Consider the following 27,673-nt stretch of genomic DNA (forward strand, 5'->3'; position numbering starts at 1 on the left):
CTGTGGCCCTACCATTAGCATCTAGTAATGACACTCACCTTTGTGAGTGCCAAATGGGGCAGAAGGACCTATTTCCCTTTCCTCCAAGCCTGTGTTAGGCCACTGTTTGGGTGAATATGAGTAAATATAGGGTATCATTAGGAAAAATCACCCCTCCATGAGCTAAACTGACTCTCAAGTGGCACAGGTTGTCACCAAACAGCAGAATGTTAAGAAACCTATCTGGTATTCAAAATGTGATGGAGCTTTGATAGTTGTACCCTAGAAATCACTATGGCTTATGGTGACAACTGATACATTTGCAGGGTTAGATAACACCGGAAACAAATGGAATAGACAACGGGAAAATATTTGATGTATAATTTCATTTTTATGAGTGAAAGATGTTCAAGTCAGTCTTATCTCTAAGCTATCCAAAAGGTAATATGTCTGTAACTGGAATATACAAATACCTCTTAAACTAGGCATGTTTTCTGCTTTCTGATACTGTGCAACTTCAAATCTGTAAAAGCGATATATAGGTTTTTTTTTGTTTTTTTTTTGACAAATACACCCATGTGTGGTGCACAGTTTGATTTATATAAACTCATTTTGAATGCAGAGGCAGAATTCCTCCTGAACAGATGAAAATATCTGCCTAGAGTGATAAATGCATGTGTGTGGAAAGATAGAGTTGTAAGAAGGGATTTTTTTTATGAGAAAGGTTTGTAACATTATTTTAAATTTTCCCTTTAAACAATCTTCTGGAAGACTTGATTTTATTTTTATGTTTTTTTGTGTCAGTTTGGATGTTTACCTAATTTGAGAAGGAGTCTGTTCTGCCAAAACATTTTCCTGTGACACAACATAGCTGATGTGGCGTTGCTAAGTACAAGAAGACACTGCTATAGCATAAAGGCTTTACATTAGCAGTTTTGAGCCCATGGGTCACGACCTCTGCAAGGGTTAAAAGACCCTTTCACAGGGGATCACATATTAACTATTTGCATTACTATTGATAACAGTATCAAAATTATAGTCATGAAATAGCAATGAAATCATCTTATGAGCGGGACCCCTGGGCCCAAATCTGCCTATCATAATGTTCTTCTTGTAGGTTTCTAGGATCCTTCTACTTTGCTCTTCTCTCATGCTTCTCTCACCTAGAGTCCCAAAGACAATACAGGCCATAAACTTCAAACCCCTACCCAGATCTAGCCAATGGACAGGACATTCTCCACAGTTGAGTGGAGAGTGGAGTATGACTTTCACACGTACTCTGGTGCCTCATATTTGACCATGTCCCATGAAGAGGGAGACCTGGTGGCACTCAGAGGAAGGACAGCAGGCTACCAAGAAGAGACTTGATACCCTATGAGCATATACAGGGGGAGGTAATCCCCCTCAGTCACAGCCATAGGGAAGGGGAGTAAGGGGAAAATGGGAGGTAGGGAAGAATAGGAGGATACAAGGGATAGGATAACCATTGAGATGTAACAAGAATAAATTAATAAAAATAAAAAAATAAAAAATAAATCATTTTATGGTTGACGGTCACTATAACATGAGGAATGGTATTAAAGAGTTTCAGCATTAGGAAAGCTGAAAACCACTGTTCTCAGAATGTTCTTGAATTTACTCTTGATGCAACTAGAACAACAGCCCACTAATACAGACCAGTACAGCTATCCAGTGGGTGAAGACGATCCCAGGCAATCTTACTCACTCACAGTCCACTGATGCAATTTCTGCCACAATCTCCACTAGTGTGTACAGTTCAACTTCTCTGCAATTTAAACATAACTATATACCTTAGCAATGTAAACATTTTCTTTCTTCCTCCTAGTTATATTTACACACACACACACACACACACACACACACACACACACGCACACACACATGCACACACACACAAGGAGAGAGAATGAAAAAATATATATATATTCTTTATATATTTTGATTTATATATTTTGATATGAATATTGATTATAGCATAACAGTTTAATCATGCTTAATATTTACTAAGATTTTTGTTAGTATCTTAACCTAAGTGTTTAGTGGCTCTGCCCTAACCATCTGTTCCATTATCTCTATTTTTTTTTTTTTTTATGATGTAACTTTGTAGACCATACTGGTACCATGTTATTCTTAGCACAATATTACAATATACAACATTTTCGTTATAAATAGTTATACTTGCACACTGTCCACTGCATTTATCAGTATCAAGTTACCGTTTGCATTGCAGATTATTATGAATCCAAATATACACATTGAGATGTCAGTAGCCTGGTGATTCATTTAATTTCAGCTTCACAGTGAAACCATCCCCGTGTAAATGTTATAGCGCCCCCTCGCGAAGTAATCTTCTCAATGTTATTTGTTGCTAGGCAGTTGTGAAAATTACTTTTACCACAGAAGCCTTTAATAAGAGTCAACTCATTTCCACTAAAGCTTGATTGGAATTTTAAATATCATTGGTTATAGCTAGGACTTATTATGCAGGCCTATCTCTCCCACTTTGGAGGAGACTAAGACAGGAGGGTTACACGTTCAAGGTATGCCTGATCTAGAGTCACTGCAAAGCCAGTCAGGGAAACTCATTACAAGAGATCTACAGACACAGCACTGTGGTAGAGCGTTGCCTAGCATGCATGAAGCCCCAGGTTCAATTCAGTCCTTGATTTTAAGAATATTTACTAGCTATGCTTTGAGAGTATTTAGGAAATGTGCCTATAGGTTGGAGAGATAGCTCAGCACTTAAGAGTACTTGCTGCTCTTGCAGAAGATTTGGATTTGGTTCCCAGCACCCCATGGGGTTCATAACCATCTATAATTCCTGTTCCAGGGGCTCTGACATGTTCTTCTGGCCTCTGTGGACACTGAATGCATGTGGTGCATATACATACTGTAGGCAAAACACACATACATATACAAATAAAAAATTGTTTTAAAAATAAGCAGGTATGTACTTCACCCATATATACACACACACACACACACACACACACACACACACACACACACAAAGTCTTTGTTTAAGCCTTTTATAGTTTCAATTTAAAGGCTGCCTCACCATGATTTGAAATCTTCAGTTCCATGACATTAAGTTGCAAGGAGTCAGAATTTTAAATAAGATACAAATTACAAAGGAAAATGAATCCACCAGGTTATTCAAGAATTCTTCCTCCCATAGTAACAAAATAAACTCAGAAGAAAACAGAGATCTTTCAGAAAGGCTTGTTTGTTTTGTTTGTTTGTTTGTTTGTATAAGACAGAAGATGGTGTGTTCTGTTTCATAGAAGCAGTAATTATTTGATATTATTAATATATCAGCACAGTGTAATATATCAATATGAGTGGAGTCCTTAGAGCAATAGAAATTAGTGTGTAACATGGTTTTCCAAATTTCTGCACCAAATGAAGGTGAGGTCCTCTAATAGAATAAGCACTGTGTTGGGTATTGGTGATGAGAGGTGAACAGAGCCCTTGATTTTTAAGAATAAACTCACATCCATTTGTCCATGGGCCCAAGGGTTCTTCTCAAACTACTGCACCAACCAAGGACAATACTTGCTGTAAACATAGAACCCCCTCTCAGATCTAGCCAATGGACAAGACGTTCTCCACAGTTGAGTGGAGAGCGGGGACTGACTCAGACGTGAACTCTGGTGCCCCATATTTGATCACTTCCCCTTGATGGGGAGGCCAGGTGGCACTCAGAGAAAGAATAAGCAGGTCACCAAGATGAGACTTGATGGCCTATGACCATTTGGTGGGGAAGTAGAGCCCCTTAGGTCACAGACATAGGGCAGGGGAACAAGGTGAAAGTGGGAGGGAGGGCAGAATAGGAGGATACAAGGGATGTAATAATAATTGAGATGTAATCTGAACAAATTAATTAAATTAAAAAATTAAATAAAATAATAAAATAAAATAAAAAGAATAAACTCACAGAAGGCAATAATGGAAGGATTTGCTGGTGAATACATAGAGAGAGGACGTGGTGAGGAAAGGAAACAGGGAAGGAAGGAGCGAGAAAGCCACGTTGTGTAACAGAACCAGTAACTGTCAGAGAAAAGGGCCACTTTAGCATATATAATCAGGAAAGTTACCAAATGTGTTCTTTGTTTTGCTTTGTTTCTTTCCCTATTGCTTCTCTTAAATTTTTAAATGTTTGTCCATTTGAAGGTGGAATAAATTTTTTAAGAAAAATCCTCCACAGGGAGGGTAAGAATGTTTGATATCTAGATCTTCGTGGTAGTAGATACAAAATCCATCAAGTTACATCCATATAGCAGTTGTACTTTATCATATATAAATCATGGATTAAATTTTAATAACCCATTCAAACATGCAGTGCTGTGTGCTTTCCATCAGCAAAAATTTAGCTTCCTGTCTCTGGTGATCTATAGTAAGTAGGTAAATAAATATCACAGAGAGAAAAAGGCTAAATTGTTTCTTCCTTCCATAATAATGTTATTTTTCTATATTTTCTCTAGCTGAAAGTCCAGATTTTTCAAGAACACTCTTGAAAAGAGTGACACTTGTCAAGGTGGGAGGTGAAGTTGTCATTGAGTGTAAACCAAAAGCATCCCCAAGACCTGTCTACACTTGGAGAAAGGGAAGAGAAATATTAAGAGAAAATGAAAGGTACTGTGTTGAAATAGTTTTACATATTTGATTAACCTGTAATAAATTGTCTTTCTGTTCTACCTGAGCAAATAGTCAAAGCTGGAAACTATATAAGACGGGGGTAAACTGCTCTCTCTACCCTATGAGCATATACAGGGGGAGGAAATCCCCCTTAAGAACAATCATAGAGGAGGGGAATAAGGGGAAAATGGGAGGGAGGGAAGAATGGGAGGATACAAGGGATGGGATAACCATTGAGATGTAACAAGAATAAATTAATAAAAAATTTAAAAAAATAAGACAGGGGTAACATTGACCTCCACATTCTTTCTTAATATTGGGGTTCTAGAAAGCCCTCCAAGCAGAAAGAGAGATGGCATGAACCCTATGAGGTCTCAAAAAGGTGCTTGCAGGTGAGCAGCTGGAAATATATTTTAAGCCTAAAATTTTGTCTCTGTGCATCTACCCATTATAATTCCTTGGCTTAGTCAAACCAGTCTAGTTCCATACCACGACACTCTTCAGACATTTGACACTATCTGTTATGTTTCCTGGTGTGATATAGATTGCTTATAGCCAGTGGCTCTGCGTGGTTGTTCATTATTTCATTTGTATCTCTTTAAGATACCAGATTGGTTCTAATATCTGAATTGCTTGCGTCTGCTTCCTATTATACATGAATTACATTCAGAAAGCATATTGTTTAAAGGATGCAAATTTGTATAGGTTACTTGGAGTTTGACATCAGATAGTGCTAAATAGCATATATCTCCAAGACCTTGTCTTGGCTGTCACCCCCATAAAATATCTTCTACCACTTTCTGTAATGTATTCAATCTGTTGAAAAAGGGTAATTATGCATAAACCTGTGTTTGTCACCCATAAGACAGGATTTACCAGCTGTATACATAATGATTTTAATTGGTGTTAAAGGGCAAATATTCATATATCCAATAAGGAAGCGTTTAAAAATGTGTGTATCTACCCTTTTACACCTGCACACCTTCACATTTGCATATACAAATTAGCTCACTGTGCCAATGATGTTGTCTTTTTTAATTATTTTTATAAACAAACTTGATATGGTTTCAAAGTGACATATCCACACACGTATTAACTTCATAATATTCCTTTCTGATTCCTGATATATTAAGGAGGCAGCATAGTCCACTGAATACCGGAATGGCAATCAAATTTTAAAGCAAATCTGGACATTGAAATCAGTTTCTAAAATTTTTATTATGCAAATTAATTATGCATAATTGATTTTATTATGATATTTTGTGCATGTGTATAATTTATTTTAATCATATCCACCCACTCACCTACTCTTGTCCTCTTCTGTTGACCCGGGTTCCTTTTCACTCCCCACATAATTCCTCTTCTAATTTCTTGTTTTGAATTTTGCTTTTCGGCGACTCAGTGAGTTCACCTGGGGTTCCCTCTAAGAACACAGACAACTATCAGTGACTACACCACTGAAGAAAATTTCTCTGCCTCCGCCAGGAACCATTGATACCCTATAAGTCCCAAAGGAGTGGGACCTCATGACTCACACCACTTTTGATAATATAATATCAACAGGCCCAAGTGTGCTGCATGTTTTGTGCAAGCAAGTACAAGCGCTGGCAACTGAAGAGTGCAGCGACTGTACCTTACCCAGAAGACAGCCTTGTAAGCTATGCCCTATGAGTCTTTCTACTCCCTCTTCCCTTATGCTTTCTCAGCTTTGGAAGGGATGCTGTAAACTCACTGAGGCCTGAGCATTCAGCAGTGACTTCTTCTGCACGCTTGCATCAGTTTGAGCCCCACAGAAACCACCACCTGTGGCAAACAGAAGTGTTGGGGGACGGTCTGATGTATTTTTATGCTAAAAACTGTTTGCTGTCTATGTTACCCACCTTTTGTTTAATGAAAAGCCATCCCACCTGGGCAGGGCAAAGGAGGTAGGTGGGGCTAAAAGAGAGAGAAATTCTGGAAGAAAAAAAGACCACCACGAGGAAAAAAGAGAGAGACCTGAAGAAAGAAGAGGAAGGTCGCCGTGGGTTAGCTGGAGGAGAAGCACATGGCGTGGATGGAGAATCCGGCCCAGATAAAAAACTTTAACAAGTATTTGGGATTATTGATGGGAGGTAGCTTGATAGAAGCTATTAGAAACAGATGGCATGGGATTGAGGCAGGGATCCCATGCCTGCCCCACTATGGAAAAGAGTTTAGAGGATTGATATCTGCCCTGCCCCAGATTAGCTAAGGATATTTTAAAATATAATAAGTGTCAGTGTCTTAATTGAGCACTAGCAGGGCCTACTGATAATACAGATAATTTAAAAAACAATACAGAAGCTACTCTTACCAAGCTTGAAAGGAACTGCTGGTGTATGGGCGATAAGACAAACATTCAGAAGGTACTGTCACAGGCATGTCATGTCCACTTAACAATACAACAGTACTAGAAAGCAGGATTTCTTACTGAAACACCTTAGTGTTTCTCAAAATGTGGTGTGTGAAATTATATTGAATATCTACAATTTAAATATAATTGAATTATAATTAGTATGCACTGCTTAGAATAAGGCTGTGTTTTTAAGATTTAAATTGTAAGATGATTTAAGAACATAACATTAAGAGAATGGTAGAGGGGCTAAGAAAGCCCTTGCAGAGCCGCGGTTCCACTCACAGCATTCATGTCCCACAGCCTCCGTAACTCTAGCTTCCGGGATCTGATGCCCTTTTGTGTCCTCCATACCTACAGACACACACACACACACACACACACACACAGCATACACACATACTCATATACACACAGTGAGAGAAAATAAAATCTACATAAATAAAGTACTTTATAAAAATGATATGAATTTAAAGACCCATCAAAAACTGAATGAATGAAGGTCGAGAAATTATTGAGGACCAATCTAGAGAGTAAAGCATGCTAATATAAGAAGCCATGGTGATCTTGGAGAAGATCATGGAGAAAAAGCAATTTCTCATTCACACAGCACACCAGCAAGGGTCTGTTGATAGCTCTGCTCTCCTACAAATACCACCTCGGAAGACCAGGTCTCTCTGAAGCTGTGCCAGTGCATAATAAAATGTGTCAAACACATGACCTTTTAGTCTTTTAGGCTGGAAATGAAGCAGCTTTCTGTTCACTGATACTATATTAGCCAAAACAGGCCAAGTGCCACCCTAAAGAAAAATATAATTGTGCTATCTACCTAGAAAAAAAAAAAAAAAGAAACAACCTAACAACGCATACCTGTTTATACATGACATCCTAATGTTTTTTACTGTATTAATGGTAGCTTGGTACTGCTAAAGCATAACCATTTCCACATAACTGATTTAATTTTCTCTTAGAAGATGGTATATTATTGTGCCGGTTTCTATAGGACAAATGAATTTGATTAATTATTCCCACCACTTTACTTACTGCACTTTTTTCTATTCAAGTTGTGTTGGTTTCATTAATAGACACCAAGCATGCTTCCACATTCCTCTGACACAGGAAGTATATTTAAGCTGAAGCTACTCCCTGCTGTTGCTTCGTTTCTTCTACTTATCACCTCCACCTCCGGTGTCACCAGGCTGGTCCCAAAGCATCAATATTAGCACTTAATCTCCATGTGGGTGCTGTGCTCTCATGGCTCTACCGTACTCTTGCCTGTTATCAGGTAGAATGGATTTGGTCATGTGGATGCACTCAGCCCTAGCCAAGTGGAATGTAAAGGGGAAAAGTAAGACATGCCTGCCCCACAGCCACATGAAGCAGGTTGGTGTTAGACCATTTTATTTCTCAGGAGAAAAGAGACACTTAGATTTGGTTTGAAGTTCTGATTCTCAGACAACAAACCAACTCTTTCTAACATTCTGATATAACGACAATGAGCACCATGAATCTATAGAGCGAGTTCACTACATGAGCTACTGGCTTTTAACCTCCAAGTAAGACAAACACACTGTTGAACACTTCATACAATAAAAAGAGCTGGGAATCAAAGAGACCTCACTATTGTCTCCTCATCGACAAAAATAAATGCTATTTTTCTTTTTTTCCTGATAGAGATGAAAGATAATTAAGTGGACAAATGAGCAAAATCAATCATACGTGTTATTTGCTAATGAAAAAATTATGATCCATATTTTAGGAGAAGATTGACATAGTGGACTACTACAAAGGGTAATTAGTATTGAGTAATAATTTCTAACATACTGCCTTATTAGCCTTAATTCTCTGTTGAGACTAGACTCTTCACAGTCAAATAGTGAATCTTTAACCTTTGAATACAAATTATTAATCCCTTAATTACAAAGCCCTGCTCTAACTACTCTGAGACAAAACTTCATCATCTAGCATACTATTTAATGTTCTGCCTAAGTTCTATATTTCTGAAAGACTTAGTCAGACGATGCTTATCAATTTCTATGTAATTCCCATTTCAGCTGCTTAATTGTCTACAAATGAGTTTGCTACAAAAGCAGAAGGAAGAACATGGAGAAAACTCATGACCCTTTATCTTAAAGTCAGATGTTAGAGGCCATGGTAGAGTTCAGTGTACACAGCCTGGAAATCCTAGTTGAACATCAGCACGTTGTTGGTTTAAATATATAGTCATAAACTTATTGTTTCCATTTCTCTTTGCTTGCAAATTTAAAACATATTAGCACTGCTTTCATTTAGATGAACCCAAACATCTAAATGAAAGTCGAAAAAGTAAAGCAATTGTTTAGCTTTGCTGTAGGGCAGTCCACACATCCATATGTTAATGGAAAGTTTCTATTGTCTTCTATTCTTACCATGCTATTAGTGTTAGCGATATCAGATGTTTGGAACAGCCCCACTATTTCAGTCCTCAGGAGGGAAGCCTAGTCACCGTGGAAGTGAGGCCAATCATTTCGATGAATTGAGCAATTAAGCTTTCTAACTGAATAAAGTTGATTATTTTGTTTACTTTTAGTTTTTAAACAGAAGGCCCTTGAGGCAAATAAGAATGGCTTTATGCTGTAACAAAAACAAGATTGTGCATAAGTAGCAGAATCTTTAATAACCTAACTCCTAGAATTCTAAGTACAATGATAACCATTGTATCAGTTGGGATGGACCCTTATGGTTGTAAATTAGACAGGCTCCTTGCGGCCTGGGTTAAGTATGAAAGTGAGTTTTCTGGTCATTTCCTTGAGAACATCATGTGAACATGGCAACTGTCAACATGGCTAAGGAGATACCATCAGAACTTTGCTTTGCCTGCCTTAGTCTCATTCTCTAGAAAACTGTTTTCTGCTGGTAGTATAAGGGTCACCAGTAGCCCCAAGTTTGCCCTTTTTCTCAAGTGATCACAGATATTCGAGAACAGATTTTCTAGGTATCAGCTAAGCCTTCGTTGGTCCAGGTTCTTCTCAGAACCAGCTGTATTCAAGGAGTATCTGATTACCCTGTGTGCTGATTGAGTGGTTGTGGGTCTTTGAAGGCATATGGCGAAATGCCCCTCCAACCACTTAGCCCAGTGCTTCTCAACCTTCCTAACACTGCAACCCTTTAATTCAGTTCCTCACATTCTGGTGACCCCCAACCATAAAATTATTTTCATTGCTACTTCAATAACTGTAATTTTGCTACTGTTATGAATCATAAGTATTTTTTAAGTGAAGTTTTGTCAAAGAGCTTGCGCCCCATGGGCTGAGAACTGCTGACTTACACTGAGTGATGCAGTGACATAGACTGAGTTTATGAAATAAATCTACCTGCTATTATAAAAACTGAGAATTCAGAGTGGGCAGGCACCATTGCTACATGCCTCCTACTACAATCCCTACAGATCCCATCCCTCCTCCAGGACAAGGGTCCACACAAGTCTTAGCTCTTCATCATTTCCCTGGAACTCATAATGACAGACCCTAAGTAGATGAAAAATTATATTCCCAGCAGCATCCACTCATTTTTGGTTCTACTTTATGAAGCTAGGCTAACAAATTTAATTCTTCTTTACTGTTCTTCCCTGTCTCTTTATGTACTTACTGGAAATATGTTTTCATTGCCTCTTCTAGATCTTCTGCAAGCTCAAATATCCCATTTCCTTCTGCTGTTCTTATTGTGATATTGTTCGCCACCCTCTTCCTTGCATCATATTGGTCATTTCTTTGACTGTCTTCTTGAAGGTATATCACCCTGATCTAATGGCAGCATTCGTGAGCAAAAGACACCCTTTATTCATCAACCCAGAGAAGGATGGTCATTATGATTATTCAGTGACCTCTTTAAAAGGGAAAAATTGTCTCTAGTGAACTTAGATTAGTAAAACAGGAAAGTACATAAGTAACCTTGAAAACCTGCTTCCTGTAAATAGTTACTTTAAAACATTATCCCAGTGTTTAAAGGGTAAGTATAGACAGATGTTGAAAACTTCACTTAGGAGAAAATAGTTTACTTTCTACTGAAGGTGGGAATAAAAATGAATAAAATGGAGCTCTAGTTAACATTGTGTAAATAAAGACTTCTTCCTCATAATCACATTTGAGCCTTCCACAGCCCCCTCTCATAGACATGAAGTTATCTATTAACATCAAGTTAAAAAATAATAACTAGGTATAGATAAGCCAGTGAATAGTTCAGAAAAATGTCTCAGAACTATAACCTAAATATCACTGGCCTGGTTCTGGACAGCGGCATAGATGCTCTACCATAAACTACCCACCTCCATTCTCATTCAGTGAACAAGACCCTCCTTGAGCATTTGGCATATGCTAGGCCTACTGCTTGGCACTGAGAATAAAAGGGAAAAATACATAAACCCAGTCCTCGAGATGCTCACAGTCTTCTGCCAGGATCCGTGAGCAAGATTACATGAGTTTTTCAGTAATGCTGAGGGATATGTTATAAAGGTGAATTATTGAGAAGAAACATTGAAAAATGTAGGCTAGCAGTAGATTGTGGATACTTCATACTTTATATCTGAGGAGCTTAGATTTGGACCTCAACACCACAGATGGAATTGAAGGGTTTTATGTGGAGTGATGCACAGCATCCAGCAGCAAGAAACAGAGTGAAACAGAACTGGGAATTCAAGGAATCCAAGTGTAGGCTGCAGTCTGGGGTAGAAATTGTGAGTGGCTGAAGGGTATCACTGTCCTTAGAACAAGGCGAGGAGACAGATGTGTGGGATAGAAGTTGAGGCCCTTAGTGATATCCTAGGCAGAAAGATTCAGAGAGCAAGAAGAAAAACAAAACATGACCGTAAAGATTCCTGCTTCAACAGCTGTTGAGTGATAATGTCATTTGCTACAATAGTGACTGTTTTTTAAAAGTACATTTGGGACCTAGAGAGATGACACAGCAGTTAGAAGCACTTGCTCCCTGGGTATCCAACCCAGATTCGGGTGCCAGCACCCACATGGTGTTTCATAACCACCCGTAATTCCAGGCCCAGGAAACCTGATGCTTTCTTCTGGATTCCATAGGCTCTAGGGTCACAAATAAAGTTCATATATGCATGTCAGCAAAACATTAAGATTTAAAAATAAATAAATAAATAAATCTTTTTAAAAAATTGAAGGAAAGAAAGAATGGTTTCTCTCTCTCTCTCTCTCTCTCTCTCTCTCTCTCTCTCTCTCTCTCTCTCTCTCTCTCTCTCTCTGTGTGTGTGTGTGTGTGTGTGTGTGTGTGTGTGTGTGTTCAGATTATGTGCTTGATTTAAGCAATATAAATTTAGTGTATGACTACTGAAAGCATCCAAGTTTTAAAATGGGCCTTACTAGGCTAAAGCAAAGGCCTCAACTGTGTTGTATTCCTTTTGAGAATACAGGGGGAAAATCTGTTTTTGGCTCATGTAGACTCCTCCAATCCATAATTTGTGGCCCCTTTCCTCTCTCTTCAAGTTAGCACAGGTGAGTCCTCCTTGTATCTGTCCCACCTACTATCATACCTTCCTATTTCATTTTGATGGGCTACTGTATCTGCGCTGGGCCCTTTCTATATAGTTATTCCACTCTGTCCCACTTTCATCTAAACCCCTGCCTAGTGAATGCTCCGCAGCTGTTTCCTAGTAGAAAGCTGGAAACACCAGTCTAAGCTGAGGGATGGGCACAGAGAACTGCCCATCACCTGGAGGAGGTCATCAGCAGTGCTGTTGAGGTCAGATCACTCTGGGGTTCAAAGGAAGGAGCCCTTAGGAACTGCCATTTCCACACAAGATAAAGAAGAAAGCTGCCAAGGAGGGCAAGAAGGAAACTAAAAGAGATAAAGTAACAACTAGGAGAACATAACAGACACAAGCCAAAGCAGTGGAAAGATGCAAGAACAAGCAAGTGGCTTCTAATGTAAAGAGGTCCCTGGCTTAGGGTTGAGCAGCGGCATGGAGGCCCCTAGAGCTAGTGACCCTCTGGATGCTGAGAATGGAAATGCTCATTTGCTCAGCACTTTGACTAGTCGGGGAAAGAAAATGACTCCTGCACACCTGCAGTTTATGTGACAGATGTAACTTTCCCAGTGGCAGAACACACTGCTACCGCAGCAAAGCCAGAGCAAGGTGGCCTGCCTGGGTATGAGCGATTTATGGTTATACCTTCTACTCAGTATCCCAGGAGTGTTTCCTTAGGGAGCCCCTGTACTTGATGAATAAATCCTAGTGACCTCACAGTGTCACTGGCTTTCTAACCTCAGACTACGACTGAGCCCAAGAAGCCAGAGACTGCATTTAGCCACTGCCAAAGGGGGATTGCTCACTTCAAATGCACTTTGTACAGTTACTTAGCCCTTCTTATGTTCTGGTTTGAGAGATATGCCACTTTGCCTTTCCCGGAACTTTGTGGTTTACCCCTTCACGCCCAGGGGCAAGGTGTGGTATATCTGCAAAGTTAGAACCTAAAAAGTGGGAAAGATAGGGTCAAGTTAAGAATAATAAAATGAGTCATCCTCCTAAAAAAAAAGAAGGAGGAGAAGGAAGAGGAGGAGGAGGAAAAAAGGAAAGAAAAAGGAAGGAAGGAAGGAAGGAAGGAAGGAAGGAAGGAAGGAAGGAAAAGAAAGAAGAGGTTTGAAGCTATTACTCAAAAGATATATCCAATTCATCGCCCTACCATCATTTTGCACAGAACACGCTAAGTCACTGTGGACCAGTTTTGAAGACAGGAAAACCACACTAAGCATTCAGAGTTTTCACCATATCTTCTTAGAATGATACACATAGTGATGTTTGCCTGCTCTGTGCTGTATAACCCAGGGACAGCAAGCAATCTGTTAAAACGCTCAACCCAAACAGGAATAAAATCTTGTTCACGTGTCTTCTTAGAGACGCTGACAGCTGCCTCCAAGGTGAAATCGGATTATGGCCTCAATTTGCCTGTCTTCCCAAAGGCATTTAAGAGAGTTGAAATTCATGTAAAACATGGAAGGGAATCCCAGGACAGGGCTGTGAAACTCCATGTTATATGCAAGGTGTGAAAGCCAGGTCGGAGGATGCCAAATGTGATGGCAGGTATTTGCCCAGAAGGCCAATTGAGTCCTGGTGTGGGGACGGGAAGCTTATTGCTTGAGGTGTTCTGTTTCTCTTCTGGAGGCAGAATGTCAATGTATGTGTTCCTAATGAGAAGCCTGCCCTCAGGATAACTCTCACTGTCGTTGCAGAGCTATACTCTTCTGTTATTAGGGATTCTGCCCTAGGGAACAATTATGTTATTGCAATAATTAGAGGCAGTTCATCTCCATAATAATGGAAATCCTGCCTTGGAGGCAAAACAGCATCAAAGCAACAGCAAGCACCATGGCTCTTCTTAGAATCTGCAGCCCTGCTCATTGACGGCATTATATCACTTTAATTCTGCATACACAGTTGTGGAAATAAACCTTACCCTGCTCCTCCAAATCTAGTTCTAGAACTTTCACCCATTACCTCAGCTTGCCTGCCTTGGAGCTACAGATGAGACACTTATGGGCTTAAGCACCTCTACGCAGTTATGAAAGACTAGAGAGAGATTTCTTTTAAATGGTTCTCATGATACATTTGTTCATCGTGTAGTCCTTTGGAAGACTCCATGAACTTACCACCACAGCCTTTTCTACCTTAATGTAGTACATCAAGTAATATTATGGTCAGGGGTGAATGTACTGACCACACTAAGACAGTGACCACCTGAGACTGTCCTGCCCCCTGTTTGACTCAAGGAGCCGAGTATTGGTTAGGTCTCAAACATATATATGGAACTCATTTGGGAAACTCAGTCTAAATGCAATACTTGGTTGTTGTTTTTTTTTTTAAACACCCTTTCCAGTGTTTCCTATAGGAATGCTGTCTTTGCCAGCCAGAGAGAGCCCTCTGCCCCTTTGATCATTTTAAATCCTTACATTAACTTTGCAACTGTTAAACCTATTAGCTGGTTTCCTTAGGACCAGCCCTCACCCGGGTTTTCTAAATGCTGAAGTTTTCCACATCTTACCTCTGATTAATTCATTTTAATAAATGCCTGTCATGTCTCTCAGTCCCCCTCTGTACAACAAATATTTAATATGATAGACATAGTGTCATTGGAATAAGGGTTCTGTGGATGACATAAAAAGAGAGACTAAAGTTTTTCTATTGTCATTTAAAGGGTAAAGACTAGTCGCCCTGCTCTCTTAGAAACTTTGTTTGCCCATAGAATGAGCTGATATTTATTTCTCTTCACAGAATTACAAGGTCTGAAGGGAGCGATGTTATTTGTCTTAGACCACGGAGGTAACCCCTTGCACTGTGCTGCAGATACTCATTAGTTTCATATGTAAAGAATAACCCAGCTGCTGAGGGCTCATGTGTTTAAACACTTGGCTACCAGCAGATGGCGCTGTTTTGTGAGGTTGAGGACTCTCCATTGTGAGGCCTGGGAAGATGGAAGTGGAGAGGTTCCATTATACCCTTGCTTCTGGACTGAGCGCTCTGGTTCTTGAGCCACCAAGATGTGTGGTGCCCCACTCTCTTGTTAGCCACCGGATATGACAATCTGCTAAGCCTTCCCCACCTCGATGGACCGAAACCACAGGCCAAGATGTTCGCTCTTCTTCCCTAGGTGGTTTCTGACACTGCAATCAGAAAAGTAATGGGAAAAAACAAAACAAAACAAAACAAAACAAAAAACCAACCAACCAAACCAAAACAGCAACAACAGCAAAGAAACGAACAGCCAAGCAAAAGCACCTGCTTTTTGGAGGGGATTGGTGAAGGTGGCACTGGTATATTTAAATATAAGAAGGAAAGTTTAAAAACATGAGCTATAATCCCAGCATTAATGGAGGCAGAGGCAGACACATTGCTGTGAGTTCCAGGCCAGCCTAGTCTACAGAGCAAAACCAAGACCTCCAAGGCTACACAGAGAAACCCTGTCTCGAAAAACAAAACAAAACAAAACAAAAAAACCACAATGTGACAAACTGAGCTTGCATTTCTCTGAGGACCAGTCAAAGTCCAGAAGGATGCTGTGATACCTCTTCCTACTTCCTTTAAGGGGCATCCTATCTTTTGTCATTTGAATTTGGCCACTGTATTTGGAGTGCCAGCTGTGTCTTACCATGTTTCCAATCAGGAGATCATCAGGCTTCCCAAGGGTAGAATTTCTCCATCTAGACACTAAAGACCTAGGAGAACTTCCCAAACAAAGCTCTGAACACTAGTGCCTGTTGGCTGTACAAACATTAATACAGGTATACCAAGTCACAGGCTGAGGAGGTGGCTCAACTGCTAAAAGTGCTTGACATACAATGGCCTGAGCTTGGATGTCCAGCACATACATACACACACACACACACACACACACACACACACACACACACACATACAGCTAAACTTGGTCACACACATACCTGCTCCCTGTTAGGGGCAGGTATAGGAGAATTACTCTGGTTTACTGGCCAATACTCTAGGTTCATTAAGAGAACCTATACCTATGCATATACATATACCACAAACATAACACACACACACACACACACACATACACACACACACACACACACACACAAACTCATGTACATGTATAGGTTTATGTATGCCCTATAGCACACACACCCATCTGTTTGTGTGGGGATCTAAATCCTAATTTTTCACAAATTCTGAGATGAACCCAGAATATTGCCGATATTTTGTGTTTCCTAGCTGAGTCTGTGTCAGTGGCCCCCACATTCCATGACTTGTAAGACTCTAGATTAGCAGTTCTCAACCTAAAGATCACAATCCCACTCTCCACTCAACTGTGGAGAATATTCTGACCATTGGCTAGATCTGGGAAGGGGTTTAAAGTTTACCTCCTGTATTGTCCTTGGCTGGTTCCCCTGGAGGGGGAGACCTGGTGGCACTCAGAGGAAGGACAGCAAGTAGCCAAGAAGAGACTTGATACCCTATGAGACTATATAGGGGGACGTAATCCCCCTCAGGAACAGTCATAGGGGAGGGGAATAATGGGAAAATGGGGGGGGGGAGGAATGGGAGGATACAAGGGATGGGATAAACATTGAGATGTAACAAGAATAAATTAATTAAAAAAAAAAAAAAAAAAAGATCACAATCCCCTTGGGGTCACATATCAGATATCCTGCATATCAGATAGTTACATTACAACTTGTAACCGTAGCAAAACTACACTTATAAAGTAACAACAAAGTAATTTTATGCTTGGGGGTCACTATAATAGTAGGAACTCTATTAAAGGATTGCAGCATTAGAAAGGTTGAGAACACTGACCTAGATCTCTCCAACCTCACTCACTATCACTGGAGTTTCCTCTATTGCATTGTCTTCTTTTGTTTCTTCAAACAGCCTTTTTGTCCAGCCCAAAAGCCTTACGTGTGATGTTTCTTCATAAAATGCTCTTTCTCAGACAGAAATTACAGTCCAGGGGCTGGATCCCACCCTCTGCTTGTTTTTGTAGTCTGAAACCCGTGGCATGAATCTGAAGAATTGAAACACAAAAGTTGCATCAATGTCAAACTTCAATCTACACCTGAAGCTTTATCAAAGGCACTAGACTAATTCATTGCTTGGCTATCCATGCTGTTTTCATGCCAGAAGCACAAAGTTGGCTAATTCAATGGAAGCTCAGCTCCCAGAGCCTAAACCACTGACTGTCCAGTCCTTTGCAAAAGAAAGCTTCCCAACACCTATTGTGTCTGACAGAGCACAGTAAAGCATCCGCATAGCTACATGCCCTTCTCCCTAGCTGGGGCTCTTTTTTATGTTGACTTTATTTGGGTTTCCTGTGCTTACACTTTTGATTAAATTGTCACTTCCATTGGGCCCATCTAATGCAAAGTGAAGGAGAAGGAGATTTGGTTGGAGGCCTGAATTATTTCCCTTGGCTCTCTAGAGCAAGAGCCCTTGACTTTTGCCAAGGAAGCTTCTTTTGGACTGACATGAACCCCTTGGGGAAATTAGATCAAGGATAGGGGCATTAAACATGAAGGCACAGAAGGCAAAGAATGGCAGAGCGGCAAGGCAAACAGAAACCTGGCCAGGTCCCCGTCCCCCCACCACCACCACATCTCTGACCAATTCTGCATAGCAGCAAAGAAAAGACAAGCTAGTAAGCACCTATCACTGGTGAGAAACTCATAGTCACGCCAGCTGTGTTACATAGCAGCTTCCCTTTAAATTTATACTTATAAAGAATATAAATATCTAGCTTGGGAGAGAAAAGAAAGAAATTGTGAGTCTTGCTTCCTAGGGCTTCATAAAATATTGTTATTTCTACAATATGTATACCTGTAAAGCAATTTACAAACCACCGAGAAAGCACAAATTAACATAATAGAGTCCAAACATCTCAAAAATTAGTGCTTAGGCAACACTCAGAGAAGACACCATCCCAGGAAGGCAGAACCTGCCAATAGTGGCTCCCAACAGAATATGAGTTTGAGCTGTTGTCCGACCAAGTGATCCTCATAAAGAAGGAGACAGGGGAAAGAGTATGTGCACACATTGGCACTCAACTGCATTATTCGAAGACAGACATTAGCAAGTCATATACGGACATGAAATGAGGGTAGGGGTAGACTCAGTACCTGCAGAATTTAGATGGGAGGAATAGAATCATCCTCAATAAGAAGGTGCTATGAGTTTCCTGAGAGATTATTGACATTATGAAATAATGTGGATGGATGTGAAATAATAGTGACAGAAACAGAGTGCGTCAGCTTGACTCCAGGAAGCCCTGGGGAATCTCTGGCCATTAAGCTGAAATGAGACTTTGATCACCCTCTGTCACTGTTGCATTCATGAATAAATCTTAGGCAATGGGAACCTTGGGGATTCCAGAAACATCTTTCTTTGGCCCTAGTCATGTATTTCTTGGTTGTCTTGTGGCCATCATTTAAATTGCAATTTTAAAAAAATGAACATTTTCAACCTTTCTCCCCAATTTGTTAGTACATTTTAAAATTATCTTTACTATGCCCTTTGCTAAATATTTTATAAGATCCTTTTGAATCCTTATAAACATGTTATGAGGCCAGCACTGTAGTTAACTTTCATCAGGGCCTGACAGTGTGTATACCTAATGGAAGCTTGTAGAGCTTGCCACTGTTTGATTTGGGAGTTGAAGCCATGGTTTATATATCCCAAGATCGATGAAGTCACCAGTTTTGCTAGAAGATGAAATAATTATACATGTTTCCCTGTACTGCACAGAGCATCTGTAATCTGGTCACAAGGCAAAAATTATTAATACAAATAAAGCATTTTATTACCTCCTTTTTGGAACACTGGGAAATGGATGGCACTTTTAATACAGATAGTATGAGTGGCCACAGCAGCCTTGACTCTTCATCACCTCAAAATTTCAGTAATAAACTGGCAGCCTTTGTATCCAGAGCTTTATCATTGTAGAGAGTTGCAGGGGTGGAGCGGTAATGGCCTGATTTCAAAGCTGGGTCATACTAGCTAAACCCCTTGGAGAAGAGGTAAATGAAATCCGTGAATTACCTTAGCAGTGCCTTTGTTCAGATCAAATAGCTTGGTGTCATCAAGTGGGTTTAAGTGATCATGAAAATATCCAAACCAAAGTGGCATATAATTAAGAGCAATTAGAACTGAAGTGATGTGACTGGTATTAAAACCAGACATGCCACATCTTCTGCCTACCCTGTGGAAGCAAGGCCATAATTTCAGTTTCTCCTGACTTTATCATCTCCAGAAAAAAAAATCTGTTAGATAGCTTAGATGCACTGATGTCATGTAAATATTGAAGATCTGAGATCGCACAGTTTTTGGCCCTGATTTTTCTGTTGTATAGTTTTTCCCTCATATTTCAATAACAGATATGCCATAGTTAATTATGATCCTACTAGTAAGTATCCATCATGGTGTTTCTAAGTCCCCTTTGCCAAATGAACTAATTAGAGCAACACTTGGCTCTCTATATAATTACAGCATATGGTACCTAGAGGGTTCATATAGCAGAATTAGGTTGCCTGATGAGAAATCCAGGTGGTGGCTAAAAGACGCTATTAAACAGAGGTATCCTGTGTGTGTATGTGTGTGTGTGTGTGTGTGTGTGTGTGTGTGTGTGTTAACTTACACAATCTCTCCTACTGATCTATGAAGCATATTTTGTAATTCAACTATCTTCCTACATGGAACAACATAATTATATCATAGAATTAGAGTTTTAAATTTTAAAAGAAAACAAATAAATGGTATATTAGTATAAATTATTTAACATCCCATGCCTCTTGTCATGTAAAGCAACTCAGGAGATGTAAAGCAACTCAGGAGGGGTGAATGTAAGTCTGTGAGGGAATTGTTTGATGAGAAGTAATAATCTCTCAAAGCTAGATCACTTGTGCAAACTGCTATGTGTGTGTCAAGAGTAGGCCTGAATCCTAAAACCAAAAATAAAAAAGGAAAGAAAAAAAAGGAAAGAAGAAAGAAAGAAAACAAAAGAGAAAGGTTCTTTTGTGACTAGTCATAATCTCTGTAAAACAAACAAACAAACAAGAACACTAACTGGTTTGGAGTGGTTATGTATTAGTGAGCTGGACTGCGCTCACCCAGGCTCACAAGAGCTGACTCTGTACTTTTCTTCCCAGTTTATTTTCAGTGATATCAGCCATTCTATAACTTGAAATTGAACTCAGTGGGGCTAATTACACCATGGGAATTGGCATGTGTCAAAGGCACGTTTCCCTTAACCAAGAGATTGCTAAGCAATTACAAATGTCCCACTGCTCATGGAGTACATGCTGCTCAAGCTTGCCAATGCCAGACTGGAAAGAGCAGAATCAGAACTGTGGCTTTCCCAACCACCTTCGAAGTGTTATGAGTAACTAAGCTTCATTGAGTGAAAATGTGAAAATGCTACACAAAAGGATTCTAGAAAGATTCATTTGAAATTTGAAGTGTATGACAGGGAAAAAGAAATCTTTCTGGAAACCTGAAGGACAACAAGGAAATAGGCATGCTCTGAAACTCTAAGGACAATGAATAGGTAGTGATCAATGACATAAGGAATCATCTATGCCCATAAAAACTGAAGACCACAATATAAGTGTGTGCGCGCGTGCGCGCGCGCGCGTGTGTGTGTGTGTGTGTGTGTGTGTGACAACAAAGCTAAAATTAACCTTGAAATAAATACTTTCAATGAGAGCAATGCTACAGTGGTTGGCGATTAAGCAGCTAGAATCAGGGTCTATTTCTCTTTCTAAGAGATAAACGAAACATACTGGAGTGAACTGAGAAGTGTAAGAAAAATATTGTATGACGATAGAGCATGTGAGGTTGCAGAAATCCTAAGTATGAGCTCAGAGGTACTATGTTCATTGAGTTATTATTATTGTATTAAAATGCCTGAGGTGGGGCTGGAGAAACGGCTTTGGAGTTAAGAGCTTGCCACTTTTGCAGAAGACCAGCATGTGAAGCTTAGCAACCCCATCAAGCAGCTCACAACTACCTGAAATGTCAGCTCCAGGGAATTTGAAAGCCTTTTATTGACTTCTACAGGCAGATATACAACCACACAGAGACACAGACACACACAGAATCTTTTTTCTAAAATCTTTTAAAAACTCAAATATGTGAGGTAGTGAAGTTTAAAAAGAAGGACAGAGACAGAGACGTTTATTTTAGTTTTTTAAGGAAGTTCCAGCCTGCGTTCAGACCTGGGTACCTACACATCATGGTAGGTAGTCAGGATATGAAGGGTTAAAAAACGAGTTCAGACTCTGGTATCTAACTTCTACCTTCCTTATACTCAGCTCCGTCTTCTAAAGATTCCTCCATCTCCCATTAATACTGTAGGCTGGTGATCATGGCTTCAGCACACGGGCCTTCAGAGGACTATTGAACAAGCTTAGTGTAAGACAGGGCATTGAGGAATTTCATATAATGAAACTTTTGCAGAGAGAGAGAGGGGCAGCGGATTAAAGTCTAGCCATGGAAATGATTGTGTGCTTGAGAGAAGGGAAGAACGAAAGGTCTAGATCAGTGGTTTCCAACCTATAGGTCTTGATCCCCCAAAGACAATCTGAAAACAGATATTTATATTAAAAGTCATAACAGTAGCAAAACTAGTTATGAAGTAGCAATGAAAATCATTTTATGTTTGGAGGTCACCGCAACATGGGGAACTATGTTAAAGGGTCACAGCATTAGGAAGATCGAGAACTACTGGTCTAGATTGTTTCTATGATCAGTACATAGAAATACAATTGAACGTTTTACATTTTAAGTTGCTGTCATACACATCTACTTTCCCACACGTTGATATTATCTTAAATTTTTATTCCAAAAGAAGCATTTCCAAAGCATGCATAGAGTTGTTACAAAAACAAAATTGAAGCGGGATGCTCTCACTATCAAGAAAAACATTTGGAGGAAAATATAATGTATTCTGACTCAGAAAAGAACAGTGCACTTCAAATATGTTGTCCCCTTTGCTCATCATCTTGAAATCTTTGCCCCCTATGTCACAATCCTCTTTCTCTCATCACCAGCCCCTCCATTGCCCCCTGTGTCACACATCTTCTTTCTCACATCACCAGCCCCTCCATCCCTCTCACTTTGTACCACTGCATCATTCCACCAGTGCATCAAATGCTGCCTCATCTACACCACCTCCTTTGCTCCCTCCACTTCCACTGTCTTTCTGGAGAGAGGGTTCCCCGCCCCCGGGTGGCTTTAAACTCTAACTGCTGTTGGCTCTCAAACTTCAGCTCAGAATTGTCCCCTGAGCAGTTCACTCTGGCCACCTACCTCAGCCCAGAAACCCAGGCTCTCCCAGCAGAACACAATCCTCCTCCCATGGTTCAAGCTAGAAACATAGAAATTATTCTTTTTCGTTCCCATTCTGAATGTCTAATACACTAGTAAAGTTTATCAATTCTACTCCCCCAAATAAGTATCTGTCTCCTTTCTCTCTCCATCATCAGTGCCCTGGCCCAACCACCACCATTTTTTTTCTAGGCTGCTACAGCAGCCACCATTCATTGTTCCTCTGTGCTTGGCCACTAGGACCCTCCCTATTCTCTATCCCATGGTCAAATGGACTTTTAAAAGAGAAATCTAGCTCATGGCTAATTATTAAGAAAATAAACAAAAGGCATATATGTCAGGCTTATTTCCTATATTCATTGGTTGCTTTTCTCATTCATGTAATAAAATACCCGAAGAATTTATTTTGGCTCATGGTTTAAGGAAATTCAGATTTATATTAACAGGGAAGGCAATGCAGCAAAACCAGGTCGTCTGTGATGGCAGGGGCATGGGGCTTCTTGTTCACATCTTGGTGGACCAGAAGTATCAGGAATCAAAGAAAGGAAAGTGTAGGCACTGTGCTAGCATTCCCCGATTTCCCTTTCTTTTCATCCCATGGACCACATCTCTCACATTACCAATGGGTCTTCCTCCCTCAATTTTCTCTGCTAAACTCTTCACAGTCACATCCAAAGTCTTGATGCATTAATTCCCCGGGTGTTTTTCTAATCCAGCCAAGTTGATAATAGAAATTTGCCATGACACCAACACATCACCAGGATGCACTTTCTTCAGTTCTTTGTTTACATTTCTCTGTGCTGTAAAAACTCATTCTTGTCTTGGTTGACTTGACAGTTACTGTATTCCTGAACTGTCTTCAAGCTGTGTGAGGACAGACCTCCTGTGCATTCACCATTATTTGTTCATCACTACAGGTATATAATTTGCAGTGTTAGGAAGTATGTGTTGGATAAATAGAGAAATCTGACAATACGAAAACTCATAAAGGAGTCTCATACAAATGTAAAAGCAATAGAAAAAATAAATGTAAGTGGGGAAGTTGGATATAGTGTGGGATAATCAAAACAAAGATAGAAATGTCACAATGAAATTCAGCACAGAAATACTTTCAGCATGATTCACATGTTTGATTGTATCTATTTTACTACCCAAGCAAAGATTGATCTGGTGAGCATAGTTAAAATATAGAGTTTCTAAGCTTATAAACAACTCAGGCTGGAGGGATGACTCATTGGTTAAGAGCATTTGCTGTTCTTCCAGAGGACCAAAATTCCCAGCACCCATGATCCCATGATGGATGACTTACAGCTGCCTCTAACTCTGGCTCCAAAGAATTTCATCTGATGTCCTCTTCTGGCCTCCATAACACACACACACACACACACACACACACACACACACACACACACACACACTACTTAAAAATAAAAATAAACCTTTTTAAAAAATGGGTTTTAAAATCTTAGCAAACTCTTCCCGACAAGAAACAGTTATTAGGAGACCCATCAAGATATCAGATATGTGCATTCTACATTGGACAAATTACATAGTGATAAAGAACAAGAAATAAAATTCAGTCCTACAAGGTGGTATGAAGTTTTCAAATGGGAATTTTTAAGTCAAAGGCAAAATAGTAAAAAGATTACATCAATATTTTTCACAGTCATTAATATGAGAAGTGATACATATTATCTAAAGAAGTTTCTAATCAAAAAATAATAAGAAATGCAATTTAAACTTCCTGGAGTATAGTCTTTCTCAGAACACTTATTCTGAAAATTGCATTGAGAATATCTTAGAATTGTGGCCCCTAAATATATTTCCAGATGAACGGTATTGCACAGAATATTCAAGGACTTAAGGATTTCAGGTAGCTAAATAAAAAAATAAATGATTTTAAACCTTAAATGTAGGAGATTCTGATGTTCTTTATTATGACCAGAATTATAAAGACTCATTAGAAGAAATGCTAAGATTATAACTCCTAGAAATAAAATGAGATGCAGCAATTTCTGTGTTATCCATCTAAGCCAGGCATACACAGTTGAGTAGGCCAAAGAAGACAAAGTGTGAATGTTACCTAAGAATGATATGATTGTGCAAATCCAATATTAGAAAGCATAAGAAGGGGACTGGAGAGATGGTTCAGTGGTTAAGGGTGCCACCTGCTCTTCCAAAGATCCTGAGTTCAATTCCCAGCAACCACATGGTGGTTCACAACCATCTATAATGAGATCTGGTGCCCTCTTCTGGCCTGCAGGGGTACATACAGGCAGAATACATTATAAATAATAAATAAATGAATCTGAAAGAAAAGAAAGAAAGAAAGACAGAAAGCATAAGTATGAGACATTTAACCATTACTGACTGGTACCCACAGACTCAAGCTAAGGGAAGCTTGATGCAAGCTTCACCTACTCTTTCACATTTTTTTCCAAAACTTCTAAACTATGTATCATAAATGAACAGCTAAAATTTTTAAAAAGCCATTATTTCTATGTAGAATAATAAATAATGCGATGTAGCCCAGTAAAGCGCTTGACTGGCATGCACATAGCCCTGGGTTTGACCCCTAGGATTGCATAAATTATATAAACCCACCAGCGGTTTACATAATGATGCTGAGACTTCTTTATAGTTTTAAGTTTGTCCGGACCCGCCGGACAATCAACTGGGACCCTCGGACCCCTAGGGAGAGAATGAGGGACAAGAGACACAAAGAACGGACAGCAAGTCAAGGAGTCTGATCAAGCTGACCAAATTTTATTTTCTCACAGGCGAATATGTACCATTGAAGCAGGAGGTTGAGTGAGGTGATCCGGGTGGGCGGTTTTCGCAAGATATCAGGAAGTCAGGAAGTTTGGCAGGGCGAGGGCCCCTGTGGTTCTGGGTCTGGGTAGAATTGTTAGGCATCTGGAACCACAAGATGTTATCTATAGACTTCGTTTTGCTCATCCTCTGAAGGCCTCTGTAATTCTGGGAATACTGAGAACAGCTAGAGAGTACCTTGAGGGAGGGGAAGAGGTTACAAGGCAGCCTTCTGGAATGTACCCTGAGGCAAGGAGGGAAAGAGGCAGCCTGCCCCAGGTCTACTCAATGTGTTATTCCAAGGTCTGAGATGCTTGCTGGCCATGGTCTTGGCTCCTCACAAAAGCTTAGGCCTTTTGCTGAGGCAGTTTTCAGCTAACATCTAGACATAACCTGTCTATTCTATCATTATGACCTGCCACATAGCTAGCTCTTTACCGCCCTGCTCAACTCTACTCTGTGTCTGTTTGCTTCTGCATTCTCTTGGAATCTCATGCTTCAACTTGCTTCTTCAGGTGTCACTCACCCTTTGCCCAGAAGTTCCACCCTTGTAATTCCTGCCTCAGCTATTGGCCATAAGCTCTTTCTACATAACCACTCACCAGTGAGACAACACCTAGTTCATCTCTTAGATGTGTCTAGCCATAAAGGGCTGTCTGACCTTCAGTATCTAAGCAGATGTGGAAGAACAAGTATTTACAAATATAAAGCAGGTACAGAATTAACAATTAAAACTACAGAGACACACCTTCATCTGATGTAAAGGAAAGACACCCCAACAAGTGTATACTGGGACACATCTGTAATTCCTGCATTCAGGAAGCAGAGGCAGGAGAGTCAGAAATTCAAGGTTATTCTTTCCTATATAGTGAGTTCCAGGCTAGCCTCAGCCTTTCTCAACAGTAAATTAGTAAATAAACAAACAACAGTGTGAACAATTCAAGGCTATAATTAGCACAGTACAAAGAGAGCTTTGCTTTCAAGGATGAAGAGGCGGAAAATTTATGCACAGTCAAGGAAAAAGTAACACTCAGCAAATTCTTAGCTGCAGCATCTTTGTTGATCTGGCATCTGGTAATTCATGCAGATTAGTGAACACAGATGTTCCACAAAAGACAATGGTCCAACTTTATGATGACACAAAAGCACATACATCCAGTAAAAAGAAACTGTACTTTGAGTCTGAATCTGACTCTTTTCCTGGGCTTGTGACTAATCATAACTTGTATCTGATGATGCCGTGTGATGGTTGTGTCAGCTCCCAGTTAGCCAAGGGAGCAGGAGAGGAAATGACCAATAACCTACAGTGATTGTGTTACTAACAGATGAATGTTTAGTAAGTTGACTGGCTTGCTTTTCTCACCTCATACACTAAATAGCGTCTTCTGTAGTTATAGAGATGTTTTTACATTAATATATATTTGCATAGTACTTCAATAATTTAAATAACTACAGACAATTTCCTAATAACTGGCTTGGAAATCTGGTTTAGATATGAGTACCCCTCTCCACAGTTTATTGTTGAGCAGTGTTATTGAAGACTTACCTCTCAGCTGATAAGACTATTGAGAGGTGACTGGATCATGCAACTGTTATTCTCAAAATGGATTCATCCATGTATGGGTTCATAGCATCTTGTATTTTAAAAGGTAGAGTCTGGTTGAAGTAGGTCCCTGGGGACATGCTCTAGAAGGGCATATCTCATTCTTTACCTTCCAGGTGTATGTGTTTGTGTTTCTGATTATATTACACTGGAATTATAATGCCATAGTAAAAAAGAGAAATTTTTTATTAAAAACTAGTTCAACAGTTTTTCCTGTGAATTTTTTTTTCTCTTTGGAGACTGGGTTTCTATGTGTAGTCCTGGCTGTCCTGGACTCACTCTCACTTTGCAGACCAAGCTGGCCTCGAACTCACGGTGATCCACCTGCCTCTGCCTCCCGAGTGCTGGGATTAAAGGCATGCGCCACCACAACCGGCTTACTATAACATTCCTAATATCTTTACTATTTCATTTAAGTAAG

At 39.8% G+C, this 27,673-nt stretch overlaps 1 protein-coding gene across 4 annotated transcripts in view; it reads left to right on the top strand.

Moving 5' to 3' along the window:
* The window catches only part of LOC127197235 (contactin-4), a 746,803-nt gene that overhangs the window by 587,492 nt on the left and 131,638 nt on the right, over positions 1-27,673 (top strand). For all 4 annotated transcript variants that reach the window (XM_051155008.1, XM_051155009.1, XM_051155007.1 and 1 more), the window contains exon 11: positions 4,485-4,635. In XM_051155008.1, the coding sequence (XP_051010965.1) occupies positions 4,485-4,635 (151 nt within the window). The remainder of the gene's footprint in view (positions 1-4,484; positions 4,636-27,673) is intronic.

The sequence above is a fragment of the Acomys russatus genome, chromosome 13 (genome assembly GCF_903995435.1).
Source record: "Acomys russatus chromosome 13, mAcoRus1.1, whole genome shotgun sequence".
Classification (NCBI taxonomy): domain Eukaryota; kingdom Metazoa; phylum Chordata; class Mammalia; order Rodentia; family Muridae; genus Acomys; species Acomys russatus.